A 26274-nucleotide genomic window follows, 5' to 3' on the forward strand; every position below is an offset into this window, starting at 1 on the left:
ATATATTAGTTGTTTGTTTAGAGTTTTTTGTGATGGTCGAGCATGTGCTGAAAGGTGCTAACGACACGCAGAGAGAGAGAGAGAGAGAGAGACAGAGAGAGAGAGGAAAGTAAGGAGAGAGGGCGAGGGAATTAAAAGAAATAAAGCGTTATTCGCCGCTCGTTTGTATGCACTGGTCAGCGTTATATAGCGGGTGCCTGTGCAACCAAGAATCAACGCACAAAATTCCGGACTACAATCACACTGTTCGATGGAACTAATTTGGCATGCTCTAGTAGAAACAGGGGCCAACCTGGCATCATCTAAAAATTTAAAATTTTCAACAACTCTCTCCTGTCTCGGTTTAACTGATAGCAGAACAACACGGAACAAATGGTGGACTGCTTTGCCCCGCGATGTTTAATAATTTATGAGAGAAACTGAGAACCGAGGAGGATGTAGTCTTGTGGCCTCTGCCATTTTTTGTTCTTTCTTAGATATCACAGAAACAAAAAAAAATATTCATAAACCGCTGCTCTGAAATTTGCATTTTAACGTAAATTTGCGTTTACTTAATACAACAAACTTTTGTGCACTGACTGATGTTACAAGTCTACAGTTGCTAAAAGCTTGGTGGTAGGTGTGTGCGAATAGCACTTTTTTTAAGAACTGAATTTGATATGAGTAGTAGTGTAGATTTTCTGCTGAATCGAATATGAACCATGTTACTTAAAACCGAAGTGAAAAGGAATCGAATAATAACAGTACCAAACTGAATAGGCACTGATTATTTTTACGGGTATTAGCTACTACAGCGATGAATCGTACAAAACTAGCAATCGTGCAAAGCAGCGAAGTGGAACCGGCAGCGCTGTCGTACAGCGCTATGTTATGGAATTAAAAGTATAGCTGTTAAAACACACAACCCTGATCTCCACTACAAGATACGCAACACTGCCATGACTATGACAAATGAAAACTATGGCTGCAATGTTATACGCGTAGGAAAATTACCTTGGCCAAAGTGATGACGACATCGAATAAGCAAGCCACTCACCTCAGTAGGTGGGAGGGGCGGCAACTACGTCTGAGCCATAGCGTGAGAGATCGGGCATCAAAGCAGGTTTTGGTGAGTCTGCCTGAGCCCTGCCGTATCGCCGGAATTTGAGACCATGTGGAAACGTTAAGAACGCGACGACTACAAAGGACCAAATCCCGGCGCCGAAACCCGTATCCCTCGCCTTATTCATATTTCGGGCTAGTAACTAGAAAAGTGCTAGAAAAGTTGAGAAAATATTCGTTTCGGATAATTTTGACCATGCCCTATTGGTTTGTTCGACTACTCAAATCAGAGGAGATTTGATTCGATAATCGAAAAGATAGAATATTCGCAGCCCCCATACTTGGTGACACAGTTATTTTACACACGAAATAGTGAATTCTTAGAACCTGGCTGTAGGCTTTTTAACAAGACAGCGTCAAAGATCTCGTGTCGCAGAACATCCGGCGTCGTTTTCGGCGTCGGTGTCGTTGACCGTCAGCTAAAAATCCAAGAAAAATTCCCAGAGAAGCAGCCTAGAAGCAGGTGAGCTACCTAGGTCACGTGACCTTGCGGCGTCATCACAACCTGCCCACCGGATTGTGAGCAAACTGACCGCCGTGGCAGGGGTCAGTGAAATTAAAGATCGGCCGTGAGAGGTCGCTCGGGAAGAGCAGCCTGGGTAGCACAGGCCCCACCGGTGGCAGCACCTGCCACCGTAGAGCAGTCGCACATAGCTACACAGTTGCACCACTGAGCAAGGAGTGGTATGAGGACTCCCAGGGATCTACGAATTTAAAGTAGAGAATGACCAATTCTGCACGTATGGGCATTAGCCCACTAAAGCTATCGCGTCATGCCCTTGTTCCTTCCAACTTTTTTGTTTGACTGAGCTTAGCAGTAAATTTAATATCCGTGGACCTTCTGTCTGTTCACGTGTTGCGTTTATCTTGAGCTGTGTAAAACAGTGCATACTGCATTCCAGGTTCAAATAGCATCACCCAAATTTGTTTTCTGGAGTGGAATTCTTTTTCCGTATTTTTTTCTTCTTCGAGACTGCTTTTCACCGTGTCTATAATATATGAGCTATGAATAAAAAGGTCTTACAATTTTTTTGCAAATAGAATCACGACTCATTGTCATTTCTCCTAGGAACAAAAAAAAAGCGTCCTTAGTATGTCGGTTTCAAGCGAGTAAGATATTAAAATTTTTTTGTACGCTCTTTTGCCACTCTCTCGTGTCCCGCAGTATTCGTAATCGCCATCCGTTTCTCAAATAGGACATGTATGCTTTGAATATACATGCATTGCTCGCTGCTGTATCTAAATAAATTTATGCTCTTCTCATATTGGCCAAACTGCGGCTTGGCCACAATGAGAGAAGACTGGAAAGCCAACACGCTCTTTTCCACTATATCTTCAGAATGTTTCAATAGCTAGGCCGCTAGATGGTCTCTGACTACCGGCTTAGGTTTCCAGTAACAGGAAACTCTAATTGAGCGATGCGATGTCATTGCGTCTTTCTAAACCTGCCTTCATTGTCCGTTTCCCCCTAGGTATTCAACGTACCCTCAAGAGATCGTCATTCAGCTGGAGACAAAATGCCGAATTTGCCGCATCCAGATTCTTTCCCACCAATACTGCATAGGTGAGTGCCGTCCCACCACTGCCTGCAGCAATGAGTGGGTTTAAACTTGAAGCTTTGCGCGCTTGAAACAACGTAAATTTGTCTACTGAATACAAATATATATTTTTTTCTAACTGCGCCTGCTGTTACTGCTTGCTTATAGGAACTAACCACTTCTTCAGATATCAGTGTTGTCCATCAATAACAAAGATGAATTTGTAATTTGTAATTTGCAATTTTATTATTTCATCAAATAGCATGTGCGTCACAGTCTGTGCCTGTCCGCTTAAGAATGCAGCTTGTATGCGGACAGGGCAGTCCATCTGCATATACAAGGTACATATTCATAAATACAGCACATACCTTCTTCTTTCAAATCACCTCAAAATACTGGGTCGTTCAACCAGTTCAAACAGAAGCGCCATTAGCATTCACTGCCGGTAAAAGAAATTAATAAAGCCAGTAAACAAACAAAATGAGAAAAATCTTCCTTCTAAGTACATACTATAATAAGAGACGTAAGTTCTCTGTTAATAAACATATCCAAGCCCAGCTTTCTCGGGTAAAAATTTCAAAAATTGGAAAATTGTAAGCCCCTGTTATGGAAATATTGAAGGTAATGGTCCATTATTCTGAGATTAGCAAAATCTTTCTTTTAAAGTGTTTCCAGCGATCGCAACGAACAGTTAAGACTGCCATAGAAAACCAATGGGGAACGCTTGTGACGATAGCAAAAACCTGAATAGAAAAAATAAAACTACAAGACTGTCGTCGGTAGATCGCAGGATATATTGATCGTTATAGTGAAATCTTACATTATATGAAAAAATTGCGGTCATAAATGGTTTCCCGCTCAAAAATATTTTTATACAGAATTGCTGGGCATGCAAGAGCATCCAAATTCCCTCGTCGTAGAAATATCGAAAGAGCGAAATTATGAAAACCTTGTCTTACATGCATGCCAGGACATAGAAGACAAAGACAAAGCACTGAATTGAAGAGCGAATTGAAGAACATTAAGATTCAAAGAGAGCTCGTTTGACTAGGGAGGGCTAGGCCACGGTTGAACTCTAGGAAAAAACACCGACCAATGGAACCTCTTGCCATGAAACGTTGTTTGTTTGGCCTGTTATTTGGTGATGTTCTTATTATTCGGCGGCATGCAGCCTTATCACTTCGTTTGGCCTCTCGAAGCGCGACCAGGTTTCGCTGGTTCGGCTGTAATCGCTACCGACACTTTCTGACGTTGCTCTCCCAGCACCGAACGCAGCTACGACTCCCGACACTGCCGAGCTCAGTTTCCTTCCAGGGTACAAGTCCGCCCAAATAAACAAGTTGGAAAGCTTAACTATTAATGCGAAAGCATTAGATGGTTATGTCCCGAGTTTCGTGTCAGCAAAACTTTCTCCGCCTGATTACGTCGTCCTGTGAAGATAAATGTGCAAAAATTTGATTGTGCTAGTGTGTGATGGAACCTAGCTGTGATGAAAATTTGATTGAAGTGGTACAATTAGTTAATTAAACGCGAAAATTGCAATTCGACGTCACAATATCCACGGACGGCGACATAGCTTCTCCGCACGATTGTGTCGTTCTGTAAAAATATATGCGCAAAAGTTTGATTGTTTTAGATAGTGCGTGATCAGATCTTGCTGTGGGAAACATTTGGTTGATGAATTTCAATTAGGTAATCAATTAAACTTTGACGACACAATAGCGACGGACGTGGATATATCGCCTGGATGTCAAAACACCCACGGACGTCGGCATAGCCCCTGGATGTGAGAAGGAAAATAAATAAAGTAAAAAAAATCAATAAAGGAAAAATGAAAAATAAATGAAAACAAAAATAAACATTAATAAAAATAAAGAGAAAAATAAATTTAAGCAATAAATAGATCGCGTATTGGCGTCGTAGAAAAAACCCGCTTTTTAAAAATGTCCATGCTCGACGTAAGCAGGTTTGAGTGCCCTCAGAATTTTTTTGAGTGCCATCACCGCTGCGTGACGATATAGTGAGGCGTATTCAGAAAGTGATGAGAACTTAATGCAGTTGGTCCCTTAGGCCTTTTCCCGGCTTCAGACGCGATGAGGATAATGCGACTGCTTTCATTTACGTCTAGTGAACCCCAGAGTTGAGATGTTCGTTAATGTAGTTCCCTGTCGGAAAACCTCGTCGCAATAAAAGCGTATCTTAGGCTAGGTCTGCGCTATGCGAAAAACGCTTGCGCGAAAATCAATACTACGAATCAATGACTTCGACCCCGCCGAATATTTACTGTCAGTGCTAGTTCACCTTTTTTTTTCAACTCGAAAAATGCAACCTTTTATTTCCAAACCTGCTCCCCCACATATAACTCTTAGGGGTAAATGAAACTCTCTCGAATAGCATAATGGGGCAGTTGTGGTGAGAGCTCACTTTGCGGACACCGTCCAATGCGGTATACTCTAATGCCAAGGATTTTTGACAGTATGATATCGCTGGTATCAGGTAGGGTATTTTTAAATGAACTGCTGTAACAGTACGTAAAATGAGAATAAGGAACACGTTAAACATACCGCACAAAGCGCTATTTACACACACACACACACACACACACACACACACACACACACACACACACACACACACACACACACACACACACACACACACACACACACACACACACACACACACACACACACACACACACACACACACACACACACACACACACACACACACACACACACACACACACACACACACACACACACACACACACACACACACACACACACACACACACACACACACACACACACACACACACACACACACACACACACACACACACACACCGAAACCAAGGTGCATAGGGGAATGTTTGTTAATTTTTTTTATGTGTAGCGCTAATCAGTGGGATAATAATACTTAAATTAATCTATCGCTTAAAGAAGATTACTTATAAAGCAGCAGAAAAAACAACCATGCCGCCGGTGGGATCCGAACCCACGACCTCCGAATATCGCGTCCGGCGCTCTTACCAACTGAGCTACGGCGACGGCTGTGCAATCTGCTGCTCTCGTGGGTATTTATATATATTGTGTTTAAGCGAACCTTGAGAGTGTTCACCAGCGCCACCCTCGTCCATAGCGGCGGACGTAGCACGTCCTGTATTACCGCGAGTGTGACGTGGAACGTCATCTAATGGCGAGGGCGGAAACTGTACGAGAGCCCTCTTATGCTACCTATGGCATCAAGACTGCCAGAACCGAGACCCTCGTTAAGCAATTAGCAGACAAGGTAAAGGAAATAAGGGACTCGTTTTTTAACAAACCTATGAAGGGAGCCAACAGTCACCGAAAAAAAACATTCCCCTATGCACCTTGGTTTCGGTGACTGTTGGCTCCCTTCATAGATTTGTTAAAAAACGTTATTTCCCTTACCTTGTCTATATATATATATATATATATATATATATATATATATATATATATATATATATATATATATATATATATATATATATATATATATATATATATATATATATATATATATATATATATATATATATATATATATTAACAATCCTAGGACATTCTTCGCGCCTTCGAACTGAAATTAACCTGCGCTAGTGTTGAGCTTCCCTGGCTAATATCTTCTCATTTCGCTGTTCGTGTTACGGTTGTTGCTTATTGCTTATAGTACTCACCATATCAGTATTCTAACTGCTTGCCTTTGGTTGTAACATTTTTCATATTACCGTGCAAGAAATTAATGGGCTAAAAATTTGAAAGTGAACTTCAGGTTAGTGGTGAACGCCGACATGTGTGGGCACAATAAATGTATTCTTTTTTTTTACTTATCGTTACTTAAAAGTATATAACAGCTTTCTCTCAAGGGTACTCACCTATGGGACAGAAACGTGGAGGATAACGAAAAGGGTTCAACTTAGACTGAGGACTACGCAGCGAGATATGGAAAGGAAAATGACAAGTGTAACGTTAACAGACACAAAGAGGGCAGAGTGCGTCAGGGAACAAACGCGGGTTAATGACTTCCTAGTCGAAATCAAGAGAAATAAATGGGTTTATGCAGGGCACGTAATGCGAAGACAAGATAACCGATGGTCCTTAAGTATAACGGAATGAATTCCGAGAGATAGCAGGGGGTGGTAGAATGTTAGCTGGGCGAATGAGATTAGGAAGTTTTCGGGGATAACGTGGCAGCAGCTGGCACAGGACAGGGTTAATTGGAGAGATATGGGAGAGGGCGCAATCAGGCTGACGATGATGATGATTATGACTTAAAATACAGGTAAGACGTGTAGATTTAACAAGGTCGTGCGTGCTACTTTATACGAACAATCTTAGAGTCACTGAGCGTTTCTGACACGGTGGCGAACGGCTGCTATTTCATTCCCTTACTTCTAAATTTAACTATTTTCATCGGCAGTGCTGTTGCTGACAGCACAAAAAAAAACGATTGTTATGCATAAGGATGCATGCAGGGGCATATTATTTTTCATTCGTTTTGTTCGCCCCAACATACTCCTTGTCTCGAATAGGCGCAGACGGTCGCGGCTGCACTCTAACCTGCAGCGCTTGTTTGGGGGGTTCCTTATTTACAGCCACCACAATCGACATCTACGTGGGCAACGTCCCCAAAGGGCTTGACGTGGCCCTCCACAACGCCCGCTGGACTCATTTAGGGTGAGTGCACCGTGCGTCACGCTCCAACACGCCCCTCTCTTCCCTCCACTCCCCTCTCCCCTCCTCCCGAGCGAGCGGAGAGCGCGCGCGAGCGTTCCTTGGCGCTGCTGCTGTCTAAGCCACCGGGCGACTGGCCGAGAGGCTAACGTCCAGGCTACAAACGTGCTGTCGGCGCACGTGATTCATTACTTACGGCTCGGCGCGGGTGCTTAACCACGCTGCACGCTTTCCGCCCTCCTCTTTTGCGACTCGCTTTAGGGAGCACACTACGAAGCTCGCGGGCTTTTGTCCGGCCCGGGCTTATTACACGGCTTCTAGGCCTAACCGCGGCTTTGCGCCTGCTTTGGTAGTGAATAGTGGATGCGCTTGTGTGTGTCCGCGTCAGCAGCGATGCTCGAGAGCAAGTAGTGCGGTTATGTAAGCGGTTGGCTGGTTTTTGGTCGAGACATACTGATTTCGCTTTGATCATAGCGATAGCTTGCAGTGCGCGACTTCCTTGTCATGTTAATTATCCGCGAGCACGTTCATTGACTACAAAAAAGAACGTCATGCGAAAAACAAAACGTTTTATGTACGGGCCGGGAGTGACAGGACTATGGGTTTGCGCAACATGGCTTCCGAGTAGGTTCAAGTTTCAAGTTTATTTTATTTACATCATAGATGTGGGTAGGTCCGGGTAAAAAGTGATCTCAGATCACTTGAGGGACCCCCGGACCCCTCTTTACATGGTATACAGCAGGAAATATGAGTACTATGCAAGAGATTGCAAACATCGCGTAAAAGCCCTACCCTGTGAATTGTCCCGCTTCAAATGCTTCCTGCTCCTAAAACATTCTTGTAGCGACGCACCAATAGAGCCTCTGACGGCGCAAGGGGATCAGCGCACGCGCTCTAAACGGATCCTAAACCTCCTTGCATCAATGCTGCTGCTTATTGTCTTTGAAGCTTTCCTTCCATTCCTCTTGGCATTGCTAGCGTGCTAGGAGCAGCAGGCTCCAGCCTCCCCCCCCCCCCCCCCCCCCTCCCCACGACAGCGCTAGCAATGCTCCAGATACTCGGATTCTGAAATGCATTCGTGATGCGCCCGTTTCGTTTCGCTTTACAGCGACAGCTGTTTATTACCGGTTTTCCGAGATCTCGGCGTAGTTCGATGATGACGTCACCGCGAAAGAGTACCAGGATAAAATTTTTGATAGAGAAAGGAGGCATGAGGCGGGGGGAGAGGGGAGGCGGTGCTCATTGGTTGGTGCCAGGCACGTGCGAGCGTGACCAATCTCCATCTCTTTCTTCGCTACTGTCGAGCGTATCGTTCGATGTAATGACGCGACTCTCTGTAAAAATAATAAACCGCTTGACCAATAACCCCCTTGAGTGAGTGCTTCAGAGGCCTTGGAGATACCGGACCAGGGGACACACAAGCTCTGTAGCAGGCATGAGACCGCGAACGGAGTGTCCACGGATATTCAGCTCCTGGTGCAGCCGATGCCAGAAGAGGGTGCGAAGACAGACAGAGAGAATAACTTTCATTGAAAAAAAAAAAAGAAAGTGACGAAGATATCCTCAGTAGGAGGGCTTCCTAGCCCAGCAGCCCTCTGGAGGCAGCCTAGGGCCGGGTCCGGAAAACCAGGACGATATGGTTCTCGAGGTCCGCGGACCGCAGGGCCTCCTCTCAAGAAGATGGGGATAGGGGTAAGATTTGGGGAACTGCCCTGAGTTCTGTGCACAGTAACACAGATCTGCTTCCGGGTGGTGGCATTGGCTACATTCTACTGCGGTGTGAGGAGAGTACAGAGAGAAGGTCCAAATGTACGCGCCGCAGCCCTTACACAAGTTTCTTTGGGCAGTCTATAGACTGTACGTAGACTTCTGTCTATAAGGTCTATAGACTATCTATAGACAAACTCTAGAGAACAGTCTACAGGCAATATGAACCCTACAGACAGTCTAAAGACAATCTATAAATCTATGGTCGTACATTTTTAGTAGACTTTTGTTTTTAGACTGTTTATAGACTTTGATTAGCATATATATATATATATATATATATATATATATATATATATATATATATATATATATATATATATATATATATATATATATATATATATATATATATATATATATATATATATATATATATATATATATATATATATATATATATATATATATATATATATAGAAAATCAATAGAGGCTATAAGAAGTCTATAGACAGTCTATAGGCCATTTTTTCAGGGCGAAATGGAGACAAAACTACATAGACGCGAAAACCCAGCAGTGCAGTGAGCCGAAGCACAGGTAAGGCGGACTCAGAGGCGAGACTTGAAAGTACGGGCTGCGGCAACCGAGACGCAACGGCGCAGGCGCAAAGAGTGAACTGCGTGTTCGGCTGAAGTCAAACCAAGAAGGTATCGGAGGCAAAGAACGCATTGACTAGCAATTCAGCGAGAGCCCATTTGTGTAGGTATACCGGGTGCTTCTCTTGGGACGTTCTGAAATGTTTTTAAATGGGCTTTTTGAGTTAGAACAGCGTGGTTTTTGGCATAGCATTGTCAGCAGTGTAGCACATCAGAATGCAGCTAAGGCGTGCTAACAAGTACGCTGATTAACTTATGTGGAACGGTCAACTTTTTAAATGTTCCTGTTAGTTTATTAACTGAGAGGAATGTAGTCCACCGCAAGTGATATCTATATCAGTTTTTCGAATTTCGAAAACGCATTTACCCTCGGCGCTGTGGCCTAAGGAACTTTAGCTATTTCGACGATTTAGGTGGACTGGAGGGGTTGCTTTGCCTGACAGCTTTTCGAAAGCATATGTACTTTGGTACGATGTTGGCAAAATTTATTGGGCCACAGCGCCGAGAGTAACCGGGTTTTCAAAATTCTATAAATGCTGATATGTAAATTACTTACAGTGGGGTACGCGCCTTTTAATATTTATTAAAGCCTATTTTTAAAAGCTTGTTTTTTTTTTTAAATTGCAGAACATCTTAAAACACCCCGTATAGTTGTTCTGTCTACTGTCGCTGAAATTCGTGCTGCAGGTGGTAACTGTCCTGTGAGTTATTCGGTTTTTGCTACGTCATTAACGGCACCATAGAGAAATTTCTTAAGAGCGCTGCTCGGCACAGTCTCTTCTTGAATACTTTAATAAAGGTTTCCATGCGTGATAAACAAAGACTAACAATAAACCAAGCGATCGCAGCTGCACAGGTTAAGATTGCATTCAGATCTAACCAATATAGCTTATTGCCCATGAATTGTTCCATCTCTTTTAACACGCTCACTCAGATAAGGGTTCTGAATTTCTAGTGTTTAGTACGTCTTTACTGGCCTCCTGCATTTCCGAAAACGAAAATGACAAAGGGTAGTGTTATTAAGAAAAATACTGGGATTTAAAATATTACAATGAAATCAGGATAATTTCAACGCTTACACCTCTCCCTCCCTCAGAAAAAAAAATCGCAAGATGGTTGCCACACTGAACGCTAATTTTAGCGAGAGCTGTTGTGAACGATGAGGTCAAATACTTGGAATCAGTCCTTTAATATATTTAGACTGCTAACCGCGTGAATAAATTATTGTAAACACTACCAATAAGTACTGATTACTACACGCAGTAGTTATTTACATTGTAAATAATTGATTGGTTATTATATATGAATTAGTCACGAGTAGTGATTAATAATGACGACTGATTTTTAGGAGGACGTTGAATACGGTGAATACGCAGCTCATTGTTCACAGCCAAGAACCCTCCACGTGCCAGTGACGATGTTTGGGCACAACTTTCCTCCCCTCGTTCCAAGGATTCTTTCTTTCATCTTTCACTCCCTCCTTGATCCCTTACCTTACGGCGTGGTTCAGGTGTCCAAAGATATACGAGACAGATACTGCGCCATTTCCTTTACCCAAAAACCAATAAATAAATAAATAAATAAATAAATAAATAAATAAATAAATAAATAAATAAATAAATAAATAAATCCCCTCGTTCCTCTCTGCCCACAGGACACGACGCGATCTCGGGAAACGAGGCATTAACAGCTGTCGCTCTGAAATAAAATTACGCACCGACACATGGGCGCATACAAGAATGCAGTAGCGAAATAGTGAAGCTGAGAAATTCAACTAAAACAAAGGAAGTTAAGAAATTCAGAAATTTGCTGGTGCAGCACTAAGCTCGTTAAAGTAAGCTCCGGATTTTGCACCGACAGATGTTGCAGCGGGCCTTCTGTACCGCTGGAAACTGACAGTTTGACTCCACCTTGATTAATAGGTTACCCAATTCGGTCTGCAGAACAATGGGAGGACCTGATATTGTCACGTCTTGTAGCGGCGGGGTTGAACGGAGAAGAGGCGGAAGACGCGCGAGGAGCATTCGCTTAATTGGACACGAGTACGGTCTCGCTTCCAAGCATGCCTTGTTCTGCACCTGTAAATTAAAGCAATGCCATCCGTAACATTATTATTTTTCAGCGGTATCAAAGGCTGTGAAAATTTGTAGCCTTTATTTTAATTTGCTACGCCCTTTATATATGGGGTATACGCATACGACGTCCGTGTTCAGGTCAGAGAAATCTGAAGGCACAGCCAGCGTTATGCTCACGCCTGCGCTCCCGCTTCGAGCGAAGGAAGGCGCAGTTAACGAAAGCCGAAGTGCTTGTTACTCAGTGACCTGCGTTACAAGCACTGCACTAACGGCAGTGGATCGCGCTATGCTATAGAACTTTTAACGACCCTCGGGAAACCCGGTTTTCTGGGATGTGGAGAGAGCGTGGGGGAGCTTAATCCTCAACTCTTTCCTCTACTACGAGCACAGTCAACTGCCCAATATGGCGGCGCCCGTGGTCCACTTTGTGAAGAGGTCTATAACTCCCTAATGTACCCTCGACGGCGGAGTTAAAGGCGCTCGCCGGCCGCACGGCCAGCCGTAGGGTGAGGAATGCGCGCACACATCTTGACGTCGTGCACAGATAGCTCGCGTAGTCACTGACAGTGACGAATCGGGTCCTCACATTCGACCTCGCATTGAAAACTAGCGTTGTAGTACATTGCTGGGAGTGGCCCAATAGGGACGCGAGGCCGAATAGGGAAGAACGGAAGGGAGGGTGACCGACAGGTGTTGTCAGAGGAGCTCTCCTTGGAGAACAAGGTATCAGCACAGCCATTCTCATTCCGCTCGCAGACACATCTCGCAAGGTCCCTAATGGAAAAAACAAACAGCAGCCCAGGGCAAGCGCTCAAGTCGCAAGGAGCACTATCCACAAACATTACAGGGATAGCAATCCATCAAAGCCTAATGTTTACCTCTGGAATAGATATTCATGCTGTGTCACCGCTGACGCACGTCCTTACTTTTCTGCTCTCCACGCATGGTGCGTTGTACACAGCGTATAACTTAATCCATATCCGAGAATATTTGTCTCTGGTACTCTTTTACAGCAATTAACGTGCTGTTTGTATTTTGTTGAGCATAGACAAAGAATGGGGTAGGTTTAAAGGAACTCGAGTATTAATTGCGGCTGCTGGCTGAGCCACTTATCCTTATACAGTAAAGTCCGCGCTTTGCAGTAACAGGTGTGGTATGTGGTATATAAAGGAACACTGAAGACGAACTGAAGTTAGCCTGTATCGATAGATTACCATGTTCTGTAGAACTAAAGAACTAGCCTCGTTTGTCATTATAATACAAACGGATCTAGTAGTTTTGCTGTAAACGAAACTTTTACAGGCTAGAAGAGGTGGAAAAATAAAATGCAGGACAGGTATTGCCGCCATTGGCCGTTTTCGCAACGAAACCGCTGTAACGTCCATAAAGTTTGGGAGTCACCGATCCCCGAGGCTATAGGCTTCACCTTCGCTTAGTTCTAAACTGTGATCACAGAGTCCTTGTCGGTCTTGACGTCGCGAGTTCGAATCGAGTGACGAGAAAGATATGTCCCATTTTTAAATCTGATTTTCCCAGGAATAAATGTATATTTTGCTTCTGAGCAAACATCAACGTACTCAGAAGGACTCGAAGAATTGAATTTTGCTGAGAACGGAAGTTAGGTTGAGTTGTTTTGGTGTCCATTTTATGTTCCAACGCCGCACAAGGGTTGTGAGAGGCACCACAGTGGAGGACTTCCGATTAATTTGATTTGATTTATGGGCGTTTAACCTCCCAAAGCGACTCAGGCTATGAGGGACGCCGTAGTGAAGGGCTCCGGAAATTTCGACCACCTGGGGTTCTTTAACGCGCACTGACATCGCACAGTACACGGGCCTCTAGAATTTCGCCTCCATCGAAATTCGACCGTCGCAGCCTAGATTAAGCCCGCGTCTTTCGGGCCAGCAGCCGAGCGCCATAACCCCTCAGCCACCGCGGCGATCATCCGATTAATTTCCATCATGTGGTGTTCTTCAACATGCAATGACATCGCGCAGCTACGTGCATTTATGCATTCCGCTGAAACCAAAATGCGGTCGTCGCGGTCAGGACTTGAACCCACGACCTCGTCCTATCGAAGCAGTGGACAGGTGCGTATTCTTAGTGCAGATAATATTACATATTAGTCGCTATGCGTAGTGCTGGTGTGTGTGAGACCGTCCAAATTTTGAATGCTGTAGTGTCATTCAGAACCAACAAATTTACAACAGGCGCCAATCTTCAGGGTACATTTCTCACAGCTATTCACCTTAAAAACACCTAATGGCGCCGTCTGGGTTGTTCTGGTGGAAGTCCTGTTTGTTTTATTTGTTTTTCTTTTTGGTAAGTTCTGACGTAGCATTGAGGAGAGAGGGGGTGCTCTGGAAGCAATGAAGGCTGAAACGGGAAGGACATGTTTCCAGTTCAGCTGAAAGTGAAATAGAGTAAGACTTGGCCAGCAAGCTAGGTAAGCTGTCTCAAGCATCCTAAATATGCAAAAACGCATATAAATGCTCAGTGTGAGTAACAGACAGTGGAGTAAAGAAACAAATAATGAGAAACGTCACTCTGAAGGATGATACACCAATCCATCGAGGAACATGGGCTCCTGTGTACCGCGAAATATAAGGTGGCAACACACAAAAATTTCCAGTGGCAGCAGTTTCTCTCTTCGAATTGAATATTTTCCACTTGAATTATGAGGTTATAGATTAGGGTTGTTGCCCTCTGCAAGGACTATATCTCTCTTTTTTAGAATTCGAACACTTGATATAAGACACAATGTGGACTATAAGTCTACTGACATCACGCTTTTTCACCTACGTTACTGGTAAGGAGGGAAATGGAATTTTATACATAATGTGGCCTGGGCGTATTTACATATGTCAACACGCGATCCAATTCTTTCAGATTTTTAATCAACTGGGGTGCACAGGATCAAGCGAACATTGGCACAGGGCAAAAAAAAATGCTTTTTTTTTTGTCTCAGCTCTGCCGAGCAAGAGTAATGGTGCTCTCTCGACGGTGAACTTCCTGTTGCGAACGCAGCGGTGACGTCGTCGTGCTTCCGGTATCGGGCTGGAGTGCGGTGAACGCGGCAGCTCATTCACGATGAGCTGGTCCTCCGTGGGTCCGTGGATGGCAGCTAGGGAGGTCGTTGACCTCCGCTCCCTCGACCGAGGGAAAGCGGGAAGGCAAGGGAGGAAAGGGAAGCGGAAGAGACGGGGGATGGAGAGAGGGGATAGCCTAACCGTGATTTGCCAGCGTTCGCGTTACGTGACCCTGCTGCTCTCGCCGGCCTGGACGTGATTCTTAATTTTATTACTTTTGCCCCGGCCGTCGCTGGGGGGCGCTTGCGCCCGGATTTTGGGCTCTAGCACAGCGCACACTTTTCTTTCCTCTCACTCTTTTCTTCTTTCCCTTGTGCGGTTTTAGCTTTGTTCTTTGCAGTGGCTCCCCCAGAGGTGGCTGACCTTTGTCTCCCGAGCTGGCTATGACGCCTGCTCCATATATAAACTGTCTGCGCGAAAGGGTGTTCTTGATGAGTCCTTTCGCCTACTGAAAAACTAACGCTTGATGCATGGCTGTGTCTGCGATGCTGTGTTGGCGAGGGACCTTTTTGCCTCCGAATTATCGAATTAGCCAAAATGAAACAAAGTGGGATACCGCTTGATTTCCACGATCCATTGCTTACTATTCTGGGACGTTGGGACAGCCTTCGTATTATCGGCGGCAAGCGCTGTATTGGCATCTGTCGAACGATGTAAAACACAGCCTCCATACGTCTTTGTTTGCTCTGAATGCTGGCCGGAATCTACTCCTGGCATTCGAAGAATTCTGAGTCGGATAGACGTCTTCAGGATGATTCATAGCACCAGACATGTGCATGTAGGCCAGGCCCTGCGCCTATATACAGGACTTTCTCTAGTACCTAAACAGGTGCAATGTTTCTCGCCGATTTGCCTCGCTATCTGCACGCCATCTGCCATCTACATGCTCAGGGAGCGTTTTCGACATCTTTTCCCAGGTCATCTTTCTTCGGCATCTCCTGGAATGCTTACGAGCGCAAGGACCACAGTTCGTTGCTGAAAAATATTGCTGCCCACCGATTTTTTCATGTATCAAGACGCAGTCAGCGACAACCTCTGTCTCCCTCGTCGTGTCTGCACTGGTTATATATGCGCTGGTGCAGACATCGAGAAGGCTGACCTCACATCTTAAGACGTCTAGCCTATAACATTGTTGTTCATAGGCGAGAAGTATGCAGGTCGTATTAACGTAGAGTCTGATGCCTCGGTCTCGCAAATCAGCTTATCAGTTGTTGTTGCCCTCCTCGTAAGAAAGGGTTCGATCGATCGGGCGATTTCTTCCATGATGGCCGAACGCACACAGGCAGTGCAGTCGAACCCTGATATATAAAACTCGAAGACGATCGCGAAATAGTTCAACATATCGGTAATTATACATATAAAATAGCCCTAGACAAACTTTTCAGCAACCTAGAAGCGAGAATACATTGCATATTCGCTTGTGGTGGGCTTCTTGGCACGACCTGCCGCCCGCGAGTGTGCTGCACCGCACCGCTAGCTAGAAGTTGCTAGACCTAATCTGCTTTGCATCGAAATCGCTGCGGATCTTGCTTTGGAACTGGCAGCTATCTATCATGAAAAGTTTAATCCTGTTAACAGTAAACTAAAATAACATAATCTGATTAAAACTAAGGTGATTTGGCTTCCGAACGCCTTCGGCTGCGAAACACGCCAGACAAGGGCCGCCGCTAAGCTTTATTTAGGATGGCTTCACTTCATCACTTAAATGTGGCGTGGGAAAGGAGTACAAGAGATCGAAGGCCACCTTCAAGCACACCGCACGTTCACCACCAGTTTTCACAGCGCTAGCGCAGCCAGCAGCCGAGTCATCTCTGCACGTGAAAGTGACCGCAGAGCGCCGTTAGAAGCGCCGCTTGTAGGGGCTCGGCGCGCATTTCGATATATCGAAAGATTGGCGAAATTGCAGTACGATATAGAGCGCGACATTCGTGCACTTTTACATAGGATTTTCAAGGGTAACCTGTGTGTTGGATATAGTCACTAATTCGAAATATCCGGGTTCTATTTATCCTGCCTCGACTGTAATCGGCGCTGCTAAGAACGGCCTTGCGGGCGCTTGCATGCCTCAAAACGGCCTTGTGAGCAAATTGTTTACGAAATCACGGAAATTGACCATCTAGTACCTTAGAAAGGCCGCGCAACTTTCCAGTAGCAGCCGGGTTATAACGGCGCAGCTGTTAACGGCCTCTTTCATGTAACTGCTAGATCTGTTCACTTGAGAGCGGAGTCTTAGATTCCATAAGCGTTAGACTTGTAAACGCCTTTAGAGGACGAATATATAACACAAGGCTACAACAAATGAAGGCCGTCAACGAGGTTCTGAAAACCCGATTTACCGGGTGATCCAAGAATAACAATTCTATTAAGAATTCAATAGTTCGAAAAGTACAGGCACTAGTACAATGCGGGTTTCACAGAAATGTACGAAAATGCACGGTATTTTTCTTCAGGAATGAAAAATTTGATGGCCTTTATCTTTCAAAATCTGTCTCTGTACATTTCTGTGAAAACTGCTTCATATGCTAGTATCCTTTTCGAGTAAGTTACGTATTACTTTACCCGTTGATCTGAATCGCCCGGGATATATCCAGGCACGACTGTAATGGGCGCTTCCAAGAATGCCTTGCAGTCGCCTGCGTGCCTGAAAACGGCCTTATGAGCAAATGGTGTCAGATATCTGGGAAATTGAACGAGGTACAATCATCAAACATTGTAACGGATCCTCCCGCCGCGATCCAACATTTCTTCGTCGCCTGAGATTTGAGGGGATCTTCACCAGTAAGTATTTTTCTCGGATTGGGATCGCTCACTTCTGAGCATTCGAGCACTCCAATTGGGATGAAGCAACGGAAGTCCTGTTTGACCGCTGTTCTCGCTTTGATGCTCGACGAGTACCTCTCGAGGCGGCCTGGCACCATTGCAATCTCATGTCTTGGCAGAGATTAATCTCGTCTCCTGGCTTCATATTTCATTTGAAAAAAAAAAAAAAACTGGTCCAACGGTCAAGCCTGGCTTGAACGGCTGCCTGTATGGACGTTGGATTTTTGCTTTTTTTTCGGGCGCCCAGAGACACGATATGTTTGACTTTTCTACTCACTTCTTTAGCTTCTGCTGTTCTCCTGCTGAAGTATACCGTATATAAACAGAGGTTATGCGTTGTGGTCACTCCTGTCTCTTATTTTAGTGCGATGTGAGAGAGAACGGACTCAGAGTTGAAACAGTATCACAACTGGAACTGATTGGTGAGTCAAAGAAGAATGCTATCGCATTCAGTACATCCTCATGTGAAACTGCTCTAGCCAGCTCCAGCCTGGACTATCAGCAGAGGCTGATCGCCCGGGCTCGAAGGATAGCAGAAGCTATCGGAGTACTGGACTGAGGGCGCCGCCTACAAGAACCAGCCTCCCAGTCACCCTTTCTAAATAAAGTTTTCCGCTTCCTCCATTTGATCGCCCCTACTTTTTCAAATTATTTTCTCCAAACGTGCAACTGTATCCTCTGCTCTCACTAGTGATGTCGGCGACGTAAACTTATTTTAGTGTGCATGCATTTTGCAAAAATTGTGCTTCACATGGCTCTTCAGCCTTTATGAGAAGAACAAAGGCACGTGTACTTACACAAACTCAAACTCTCCTGAAATGACCTTTGATAAAATTAGAAAATTTAAAGCTGAAGTTGCTCTTTTCCTACAAAGAAATGTAATAAAACAAAAATATGCAATGAAGATTATTACCATGCGCAAGCACCGTTTGTGCAGATTTTGTGCACAGGAATATGATGCTTCAATACAACCTCGTTATGCGTTTTCATCGCATGAGATTAGCTCGCGTCAACCTTTAATGCTGATAGCGGCTACCTTCCCTCTCAAACGAACTTGCAGATACGACTCACGTCACGCGTGACTTCTACGCTGTGGCTATGATCTCGAGTAAAAGTGCAAGCTATGTCACGTGGCGCTGTAGACATCGGATAGAGATTAATTTATTCGCTTTTTATATCCTTAAATATTGGGATGCCTTTTGATTTCCCATTTACGTCATCGTGTTATATCCTGCCTTGCAGGGAAGTCTCCCTGGCAGACAACCTGCACTCGGAGTACAAGTCACGGGAGCTGAAGTCGGTGCTGGTGGATGCCATAGGAGATTTTGTGAAGTTTTTGATTCACGCAAATCACGTGAACAAGTACAATGTCTACAACCAGGTGCGTGCCTCGTCTACGGCCGCTTCTGCTTGTTGTGGCAGTGCAGCAGGGACTAGGAAGATAAGGGAATGATACGGGCCTTTGTCCCCGTGCAATTGGGAGTGGGCTGTTCGTTGTTCGGGCAAGGAGAGCGGAGGGATGAATGGGAGGAGTAGGCGAGACGGTGCGGGATCGTCAGTCCCCACGGCACGGACGCAAAGGCCTACCTCCCTCCTTTTTCTGCCTAGCCTCTGCTGCAGTGCCACAGAAAGTTGACCGCGAGTAGTTTGTGCACGATTATGAAACTATAGTTGGATGTAACTCAAGAACGCAGCGGCTTTTTCAAAAGACCCTCTTCCAGCCAATGTCGTCGGCCGATTCTCATGACCCTGCTAGCGTCCCAAAGCGACTCAGGCTATGAGGGACGCCGTAGTGAAGGGCTCCGGAAATTTCGACCACCTCAGGTTCTTTAACGTGCACTTACGTCGCACAGTAGATGAGCCTCTAGAATTTCGCCTCCATCGAAATTCGACAGCGGCGGCCGGGATCGAGCCCGCGTCTTTCGGGTCAGCAGCCGAGTGCCATAACCACTGAGCCACCGCGGCGGAACAGAGGGAATCTACCACTTCCTACACAGTCACACTAGCAGGTTCATGAGAATCGGCCGACGCCATTGGCTGGAAGGTGGTTCTTTGACGGGGAAAAGCCGCCGCGTTCTTGAGTTGTGTCCGACTGTGAGTACTACGCTTGCTCAACTTTGCGCGCTTACCTCCACTAAATAAGCCGGGTGTTCGCTCTACCCTGCGGTCCTTTTCAGGTGGGAATCGTGGCCTTGAATGTCATCGGGGACGACGTCCAAGGCCTGGACGGCTCTGAAGAAGACGAGGTGAGCGAGACAGCTCTCAATGTGGGAGGATTCGAGGTAACAACTAACGACGAATTTAACTGCGTCGACAACCACGCTGAACTACGTGGGCTCTGACAGGCACTGCCTTAGAGAGAAGACAGGAAGATGAGGTTCTTGATAACACAAAACAAAATGAACAAGAGCAGCGGGGGAGCCTCAGTCCGTTAGCCGATGTTTCGACAATAAAGACAAGTCTTATTGGACTTTGAACCGGAACGCATTGTTTTTGTCTTATTTTCTTAGTTCTTTATTTTTTTTTAAATTTTCTTCTTAATGGCAGACCTGCGCATTGGCATTCCGTCGTAAGACAATGCATATACAAAGTTCACCTCTGTTCGCCATAAAGTAACGCTGTTTTCTGCTCTATGGTTTGCGCACTCGCTTCGCAACCTGAAAATTTCCCACACTTTCGAAAGAAATTTATTTGTCCTTGATACCACTGTGGCGCCATCTGGGATTTTTCGTGACCACTTTCGCGGTCAACAACGCTCCATTTCGTTGTCGATGAGCCATATAATGCTTTCGCATTAAAATGTTGGCCATCAGACTGAGGCTTTCTCTCGACGTTTGTTCACTTTGTTCAGTGTGCGCACTACATTGCCACAGTACGGCTCTGAATCATCGTGTTCCTTCATAAACTGCACGAGAAGCAAGGCCCTGAAGAAGATAAATTCTGAATTAAAATCTTGTTGCGCAGCCATGCATCGAACACGCGACCTCATCGCAGGTCCGATACATGACTGGCGTCACCACATTAACATGGCTGAAAAGTGCGGAATGACTGACACAACACTCTGTCCTAATACATTGCGTTTTCTGTCTTCGGGTTTCATTTTTATAAAAAATAAAACAATTTACTCCTGCAAGAGCTGAAATGTTATCTCCGGTGTCGACCCGTTTCGCTTGCATTCAGTAGACTCTGCGTTTTGTTAAACAACAAGCCAACAGTTCGCAGTGCTGGGAAGCGTGTTGCTGTTCTGTCGTGTTTTAAGCAGAAACGTTCATTGTCTACCTTACTATTTATTACACGCTGCACTGGTTTGTAAAAGAAAACGACGTGGCAGACCATCATCAAGCGGTAAGTGGGAACCACCTTAACGAAATGCAAGTGTCACACGCCGCGCATGCGCAACAGTTCATAGGGTCCTTTGCATTCTACGTGTCGTTTGCGGCTTTTCCTCGTTGTGCACTGAGTGCAATGATATATTGCTGCCCGCGTGACCACAATATGCAGTCATCGGCTTGGTCATGCATGCGTTTCCTTACTAAGAGAGCGAACATTAGAACACCCATGTATGCTGCTGGCCTGTTCCTGAGCCTGCAGAGCTAGTTCAAAAAAACCCAGTGCTAATGGACCTAATAAAACACTGTGATTGATTGACTGAATGAGTAGCTGAGTAAGTGAATGAGTGACCGATTGGTTGGTTGGTTGAGTGAGTGAGTGGGTGAGTGGGTGGGTGAGTGAGTGAGTGGTTGGGTGGGTGGGTGGGTGGGTGAGTGAGTGAGTGAGTGAGTGGGTGAGTGAATGAGTGAGTGGGTGGGTGGGTGAGTGAGTGAGTGAGTGAGTGAGTGGGTGAATGACAGATTGATTGGCTGAGTGAGTGAGTGAGTGAGTGGGTGAATGACAGATTCATTGGCTGAGTGAGTAAGTGAATGGCTGATTGATTGATTGATTGATTGATTGATTGATTGAATGAATGATTGATCGATCTTGGCGCAGTGGCTCAGTGAGTTTGCAGTGGCTCAGAATCCAAGCTCGCGGGAACGAATTCCAGCCACGACGGCCGAATTTCGATGGAGGCGAAATGCAGAAACGCCCGTGTGTGTAATGCAATGTGAGCGCACGTTATGGAACCCCAGAAGGTCAAAATTAATCCAGAGCTCCCAACTACGGCATCTCTCGGAACCCACATCCAGCTTCGAGAAGTTAAACTGCACGCACCTTGCACCGAGTCCAAAGACCTCTACACTGTCCTTCACAGCGTACTGCGCTTTGTATTCGGTACGGAAAACCCGCTGCAGCTTGTTTCATTTAGCTGCTACACCTGCTCAGACTGTCGTTATCGTGCTCTGGGGTTTGGAGCATTGCGAAAGGTTGCTGTTGCCTCATCGAGCTATCATTTTTGCAATCCGCGCCGCGTCACGTTCCCGTGTCACCAACCGTCCGTCACAGTCCGCATAGCTCGCTCCAGTTCACGCTCTCGCCGAGTGACAGACACATGGCGGGGCTCACTGAGCTGCTGTACGTGCAGAATATAAAGAACCCACCGCTTAACTGACAGCACAGAGTGAACAAAGTGAGGTCTGTTGAACCTTTGGATAGTGGCGTTTTCTTTTTTTTTTTTCTCGTTGTGTTTGTTTCATACCGCTGAAAGCATGTGGAAAGGTGGCCGCTGCGCTCGAAGATGGAGGAGCTGCGCTTGCAGTTTTCTATATCTTCTAATTATGTATCATTTTATCGCGTTATCTGTTAACGAATGAGCTCGGGTGGATTGATCGCACCACGCCCTGCCGTGACCGAAACTACGTCAGCGCGAAAAGGGTGAACGCCTGAAATACCGCTTGCTCAGCGAGGAATAAATTACAGAAAGTGGATCGCAGAAGCAGCGGTTTGAAGTCGGCAGCGCTTTTTCTCTTTGGAGACTGACTGTTCACCGCGCTGTCTATGCCGAGTCGGGAGGCGGCAGCTTGAATATCACTGAAAGTCCTCGTCTATGTTTGGAATTTTATCGGCCCTTTGATTGATTGTGTGAGTTTAGTTTTTGGTTTGAGATACATGTTGGAAAGATAAATAATAGAATCCACAGCGTATTTCTCAACTAGCTGAGGCACGTACAACAACTGTTGTTGCGGCATGACCTGTTTTTCTTGGCAGGTTTAAGGCACTCAACCATGATTCAGATCCCCCAGCCTTCCGTCTTCGTAAAATACAGAATGTAATGGTTTTTTGAGCCGTATGAAGCGGTTGATAACAAGCGCTCCGAAATCTTAATTAATTAAGCAGCCGAACTGTTAATTCATTAGCAAGTTCAGCTTAAAAGGTGAACGGTTACATCACACAGAGAAGCCACATGACTTACGGGAGGCGTACTTTGGTTCACCATAACTGGGCCCAAAGAAACTGCGGAACAAAAAGAAACATGTCACCAGTAGTGAGTGAGCTATTAAAGTATTAAAGTCATAAAACGCTGTGTCTTTGCTCTCTTTTACGTTTATGGACTTTTTACGTGACTGGCATTTAAATGGCTATCAAGCGCTGCTAGACCCTGCGATGGCAGATTTGGTTGGTTGGTAACAACTTTATTTAAAAGTTCTGCAGAGCTTTCGCCGACGGGGCCCCACGTGGGGACGTCGAGGTGTTGCCTCGCCGTCGCCTCGCGGGCCTGCGATGGCAGATACCTGCCATATTTTAGTCCACTGCAAACGCCATTTGGCACGTGATCTCAGTTCGAAGGAAGAAACTCGCCGACAGCCGTCAGCCTAGCTCACTTGCTAGCTGAACGCACGCAACGTCTTAGGTTCTATCCCTAACAGCAGCGTGCGTAAGGCTTGTATACCTTTTACATTCTGTCCATTTCTAGGCAGTATTGATAACAGAAAGTTATGATTCGGCGTCTTATGCAGGAATGAAAACTCGCCTATGCCTTCTTTGTGTTAAGAGGTCCTTGATCTTGTTTACTCGATCCAGTATCTCAAGCTGACAGCGACATTCTGACGCTTCCGCACTACTAGACCACCAGAACTCCCGCTAGCGACAAAGACAGCAACAACCTTCCTTCTCTTGAACACGCAACGACAAAGCTGCCATTAGAAGTGCTCTTGAGTGATCAGTAGCACATTAAGAGGGTGTGGGTGTGTGTGTGTGTGTGGGGAGGGGGGGGGTAATGACGGGCAAGTCAGCTCTCCTTGCCGCGTGGTGAAACCGCATGCAGGAACGAGGAGATATCCCCCATGGACGACCTGGCCTTCGACATGTACGTGGACACAGAGGTGGCGCAGATACTGCGGAAACTGGAGGCCAAGAAGAGAGACGCCATCGCAGGTGAGCGATGAGGGCCCTTCTCTATGCGTCATGACTCGATGCGTCATAACTTGTGGGAGCATTGCTGGCAAGCTATCGCTGCCTGGTTCGAACGAGACACATTCATGGAAGAAAAGTTTGCGGGATGCGGATTCGCGGCAACAAATTTATTACTGCGCTGCCTCTCTGTCCAGTCGGATGGTGCTCTTCTAGAAGATGGAGAAACACCTGTCTAGTCACGCTTCTATGCATTTCATGCACCTGCTGTGCTTAACCGCGCCGCACTAATTTTTTTTCGTGACTCCGCGTCCCGCAAACTTTTGTTCATGACTGTACACTGAGGCAGTTTGGAAGTATCCGTGTTATGTGGAGGGACTTCAATAAGAACGAAATGATGTCTTGCCGTACACAATTGGAATGCTGGAGGAATATTGTAAACTGCATCTCTGTGCCTGGCAGCCTAAAAGACTAGTTGCTTATTCATCTCGTAGAAGGAGCAAGTAAGATGCGGGTTCCCGGCCGCGGCGGTCGAATTTCGATGGAGGCGAAATTCTAGAGGCCCGTGTACTGTGCGATGTCAGTGCACCTTGAAGAACCCCAGGTGGTCGGAATTTCCGGAGTCCTTCACTACCAAGTCTCTCATAGCCTGAGTCGCTTTGGGATGTTAAACCCACATAAACCATAAACCAAACTAGAAGGAGCAAGTATTCGAAGTTGAAGCACGCTTACGGAACGAAACCAGCAGAAAAGGACGCGTTCATAAGAGTGGGTAGACAGGATGATGCTGGAAGCGCCGGCTGGTGCCTTGCTGTCTACACCTTCTTCTTGTGAACGCTCCCTTTTGCGCTTGTTTTTTATTCGTAACAGCAGCTTGTTGGCGCTGGGCAGCGCAAGTTATCATACAAAAATTATCTTTTAAACCCCGTGAAAATGAACGGTAGGCATGAGGAATATATTTTTAGTGCAAACAAATCTCAGTATGAGTGTATGAGTGTGTTTTATAGTACAGAAGCAATAAGAAAATGTACGGTGCCATGTCAGTGCACGTTAAAGAACCCCAGGTGATCGGAATTTCCGGAGCCCTCCATTACGACGTTCCTCGTAGCATGAGTAGCTTTGGGACGTTAAACCACCATAAATTATAATCTAATAAAAGAAAAAGGCCCTGCATAATTTTTTATTTCTGAAATTGTCCTCACCTTAATTGGCAACCGCTGCGTTGGTAACAGGGCGGTAAATAACAGCAGCAGCGATGAGAAAGTCTAATCGGTGTTGCGTTTGTTCTGTACTGCAAATATTCACAAGCACATTTAAACGCGCCATATATAGCGGGACGTGACGCGACCACTGCCTGCTAACGAGCGGCGCAGCAAAAAATAAAAAAGTCTTGGCGATGCCTCTCAGCATTCTCCGCATGGCCACTGCATAACCCTGTCTGAGGAGAGGCACGTCACCGTTGTTGGTGCCAGGCGGTTGGCAACGTAACTAGGAGCTGGTATTCTGTCTTTTTTATCTTTGCTTTGCTCGCCTCGCATACTGCGCGAGGGTCGTCGAGGCAAATCACCCGTGACGAGGGAATGACCAGCTGATGTGCTTTTTATGCTAATGCGCACTAATTTCCGGGAAAAGGGAACGAGGTCACGAAGAAAGTAAGAAGCTAGAGAGGCATTTGTGCAACTTACAAAACCATTATGGCGCTTCCCCATGCGGCGCTTTTTGCACGGGGCAGGTTTTTGCTGTTCGCTTGTGGTACACGCGTTCGGCGATTCAGGCTCTTCAAAACGCGTGACCGTTCCCGGATGACGTCAAAAAAAAAACACGCACGCACATAAAAAAAAAGAGTGGATGGGTTTCCTCCCCCTCGCTTCTTAATACCGTGATGCTGACGCATTTATAAAATATATGAGGACTTTTGCTGCTGTTTTCCGTTTAGCGTTGAGTGCTTCCGAGAACGACTCCAGGAATGATAATGACCACACACGATGTCCACGGAAGCCAATGAAGGGTGCGGCCCTTCTCTTTCGGTTATAGTGAAAACACGCTCGTAGAGAAAAAACTTCTTATTGTGAACGACTCCCAAGCTGCACTTGACGGACAGTGAACAATCGACCTTGTCGCCATCGCTACACAGTGGAGTGCGAACACAGCAGAGCCGCCTATCGTGACCATCGTGAAATACGAAACGCTCTCATAAACCGGAGTGCTAAAGCAACTGCTTTTGTTTGGTTTTTGTTTTCACGACGTCGGAGGTGACGGTGCGACGGTGTGTCCTGCATGCAAAGCAGCGACTGGTCT

The 26274-nt window shown here is 45.7% G+C and overlaps 1 protein-coding gene and 1 non-coding gene across 2 annotated transcripts in view; one reads left to right on the top strand and one right to left on the bottom strand.

The window, feature by feature from the left end:
• The window catches only part of LOC144118394 (centrosomal protein of 104 kDa), a 64350-nt gene that overhangs the window by 1573 nt on the left and 36503 nt on the right, over positions 1–26274 (top strand). Inside the window, exons 2-7 of the mRNA XM_077651341.1 lie at positions 2574–2665; positions 7264–7345; positions 18934–19072; positions 19869–19937; positions 21008–21036; positions 23891–24000. Coding sequence (XP_077507467.1) covers positions 2574–2665; positions 7264–7345; positions 18934–19072; positions 19869–19937; positions 21008–21036; positions 23891–24000 — 521 coding nt within the window. The remainder of the gene's footprint in view (positions 1–2573; positions 2666–7263; positions 7346–18933; positions 19073–19868; positions 19938–21007; positions 21037–23890; positions 24001–26274) is intronic.
• On the bottom strand, positions 5619–5692 carry TRNAS-CGA (transfer RNA serine (anticodon CGA)). Its single transcript has one exon. It is a non-coding gene; the product is annotated as a tRNA-Ser (tRNA).

Source organism: Amblyomma americanum, chromosome 2, assembly GCF_052857255.1.
Source record: "Amblyomma americanum isolate KBUSLIRL-KWMA chromosome 2, ASM5285725v1, whole genome shotgun sequence".
In the NCBI taxonomy this organism is placed as follows: domain Eukaryota; kingdom Metazoa; phylum Arthropoda; class Arachnida; order Ixodida; family Ixodidae; genus Amblyomma; species Amblyomma americanum.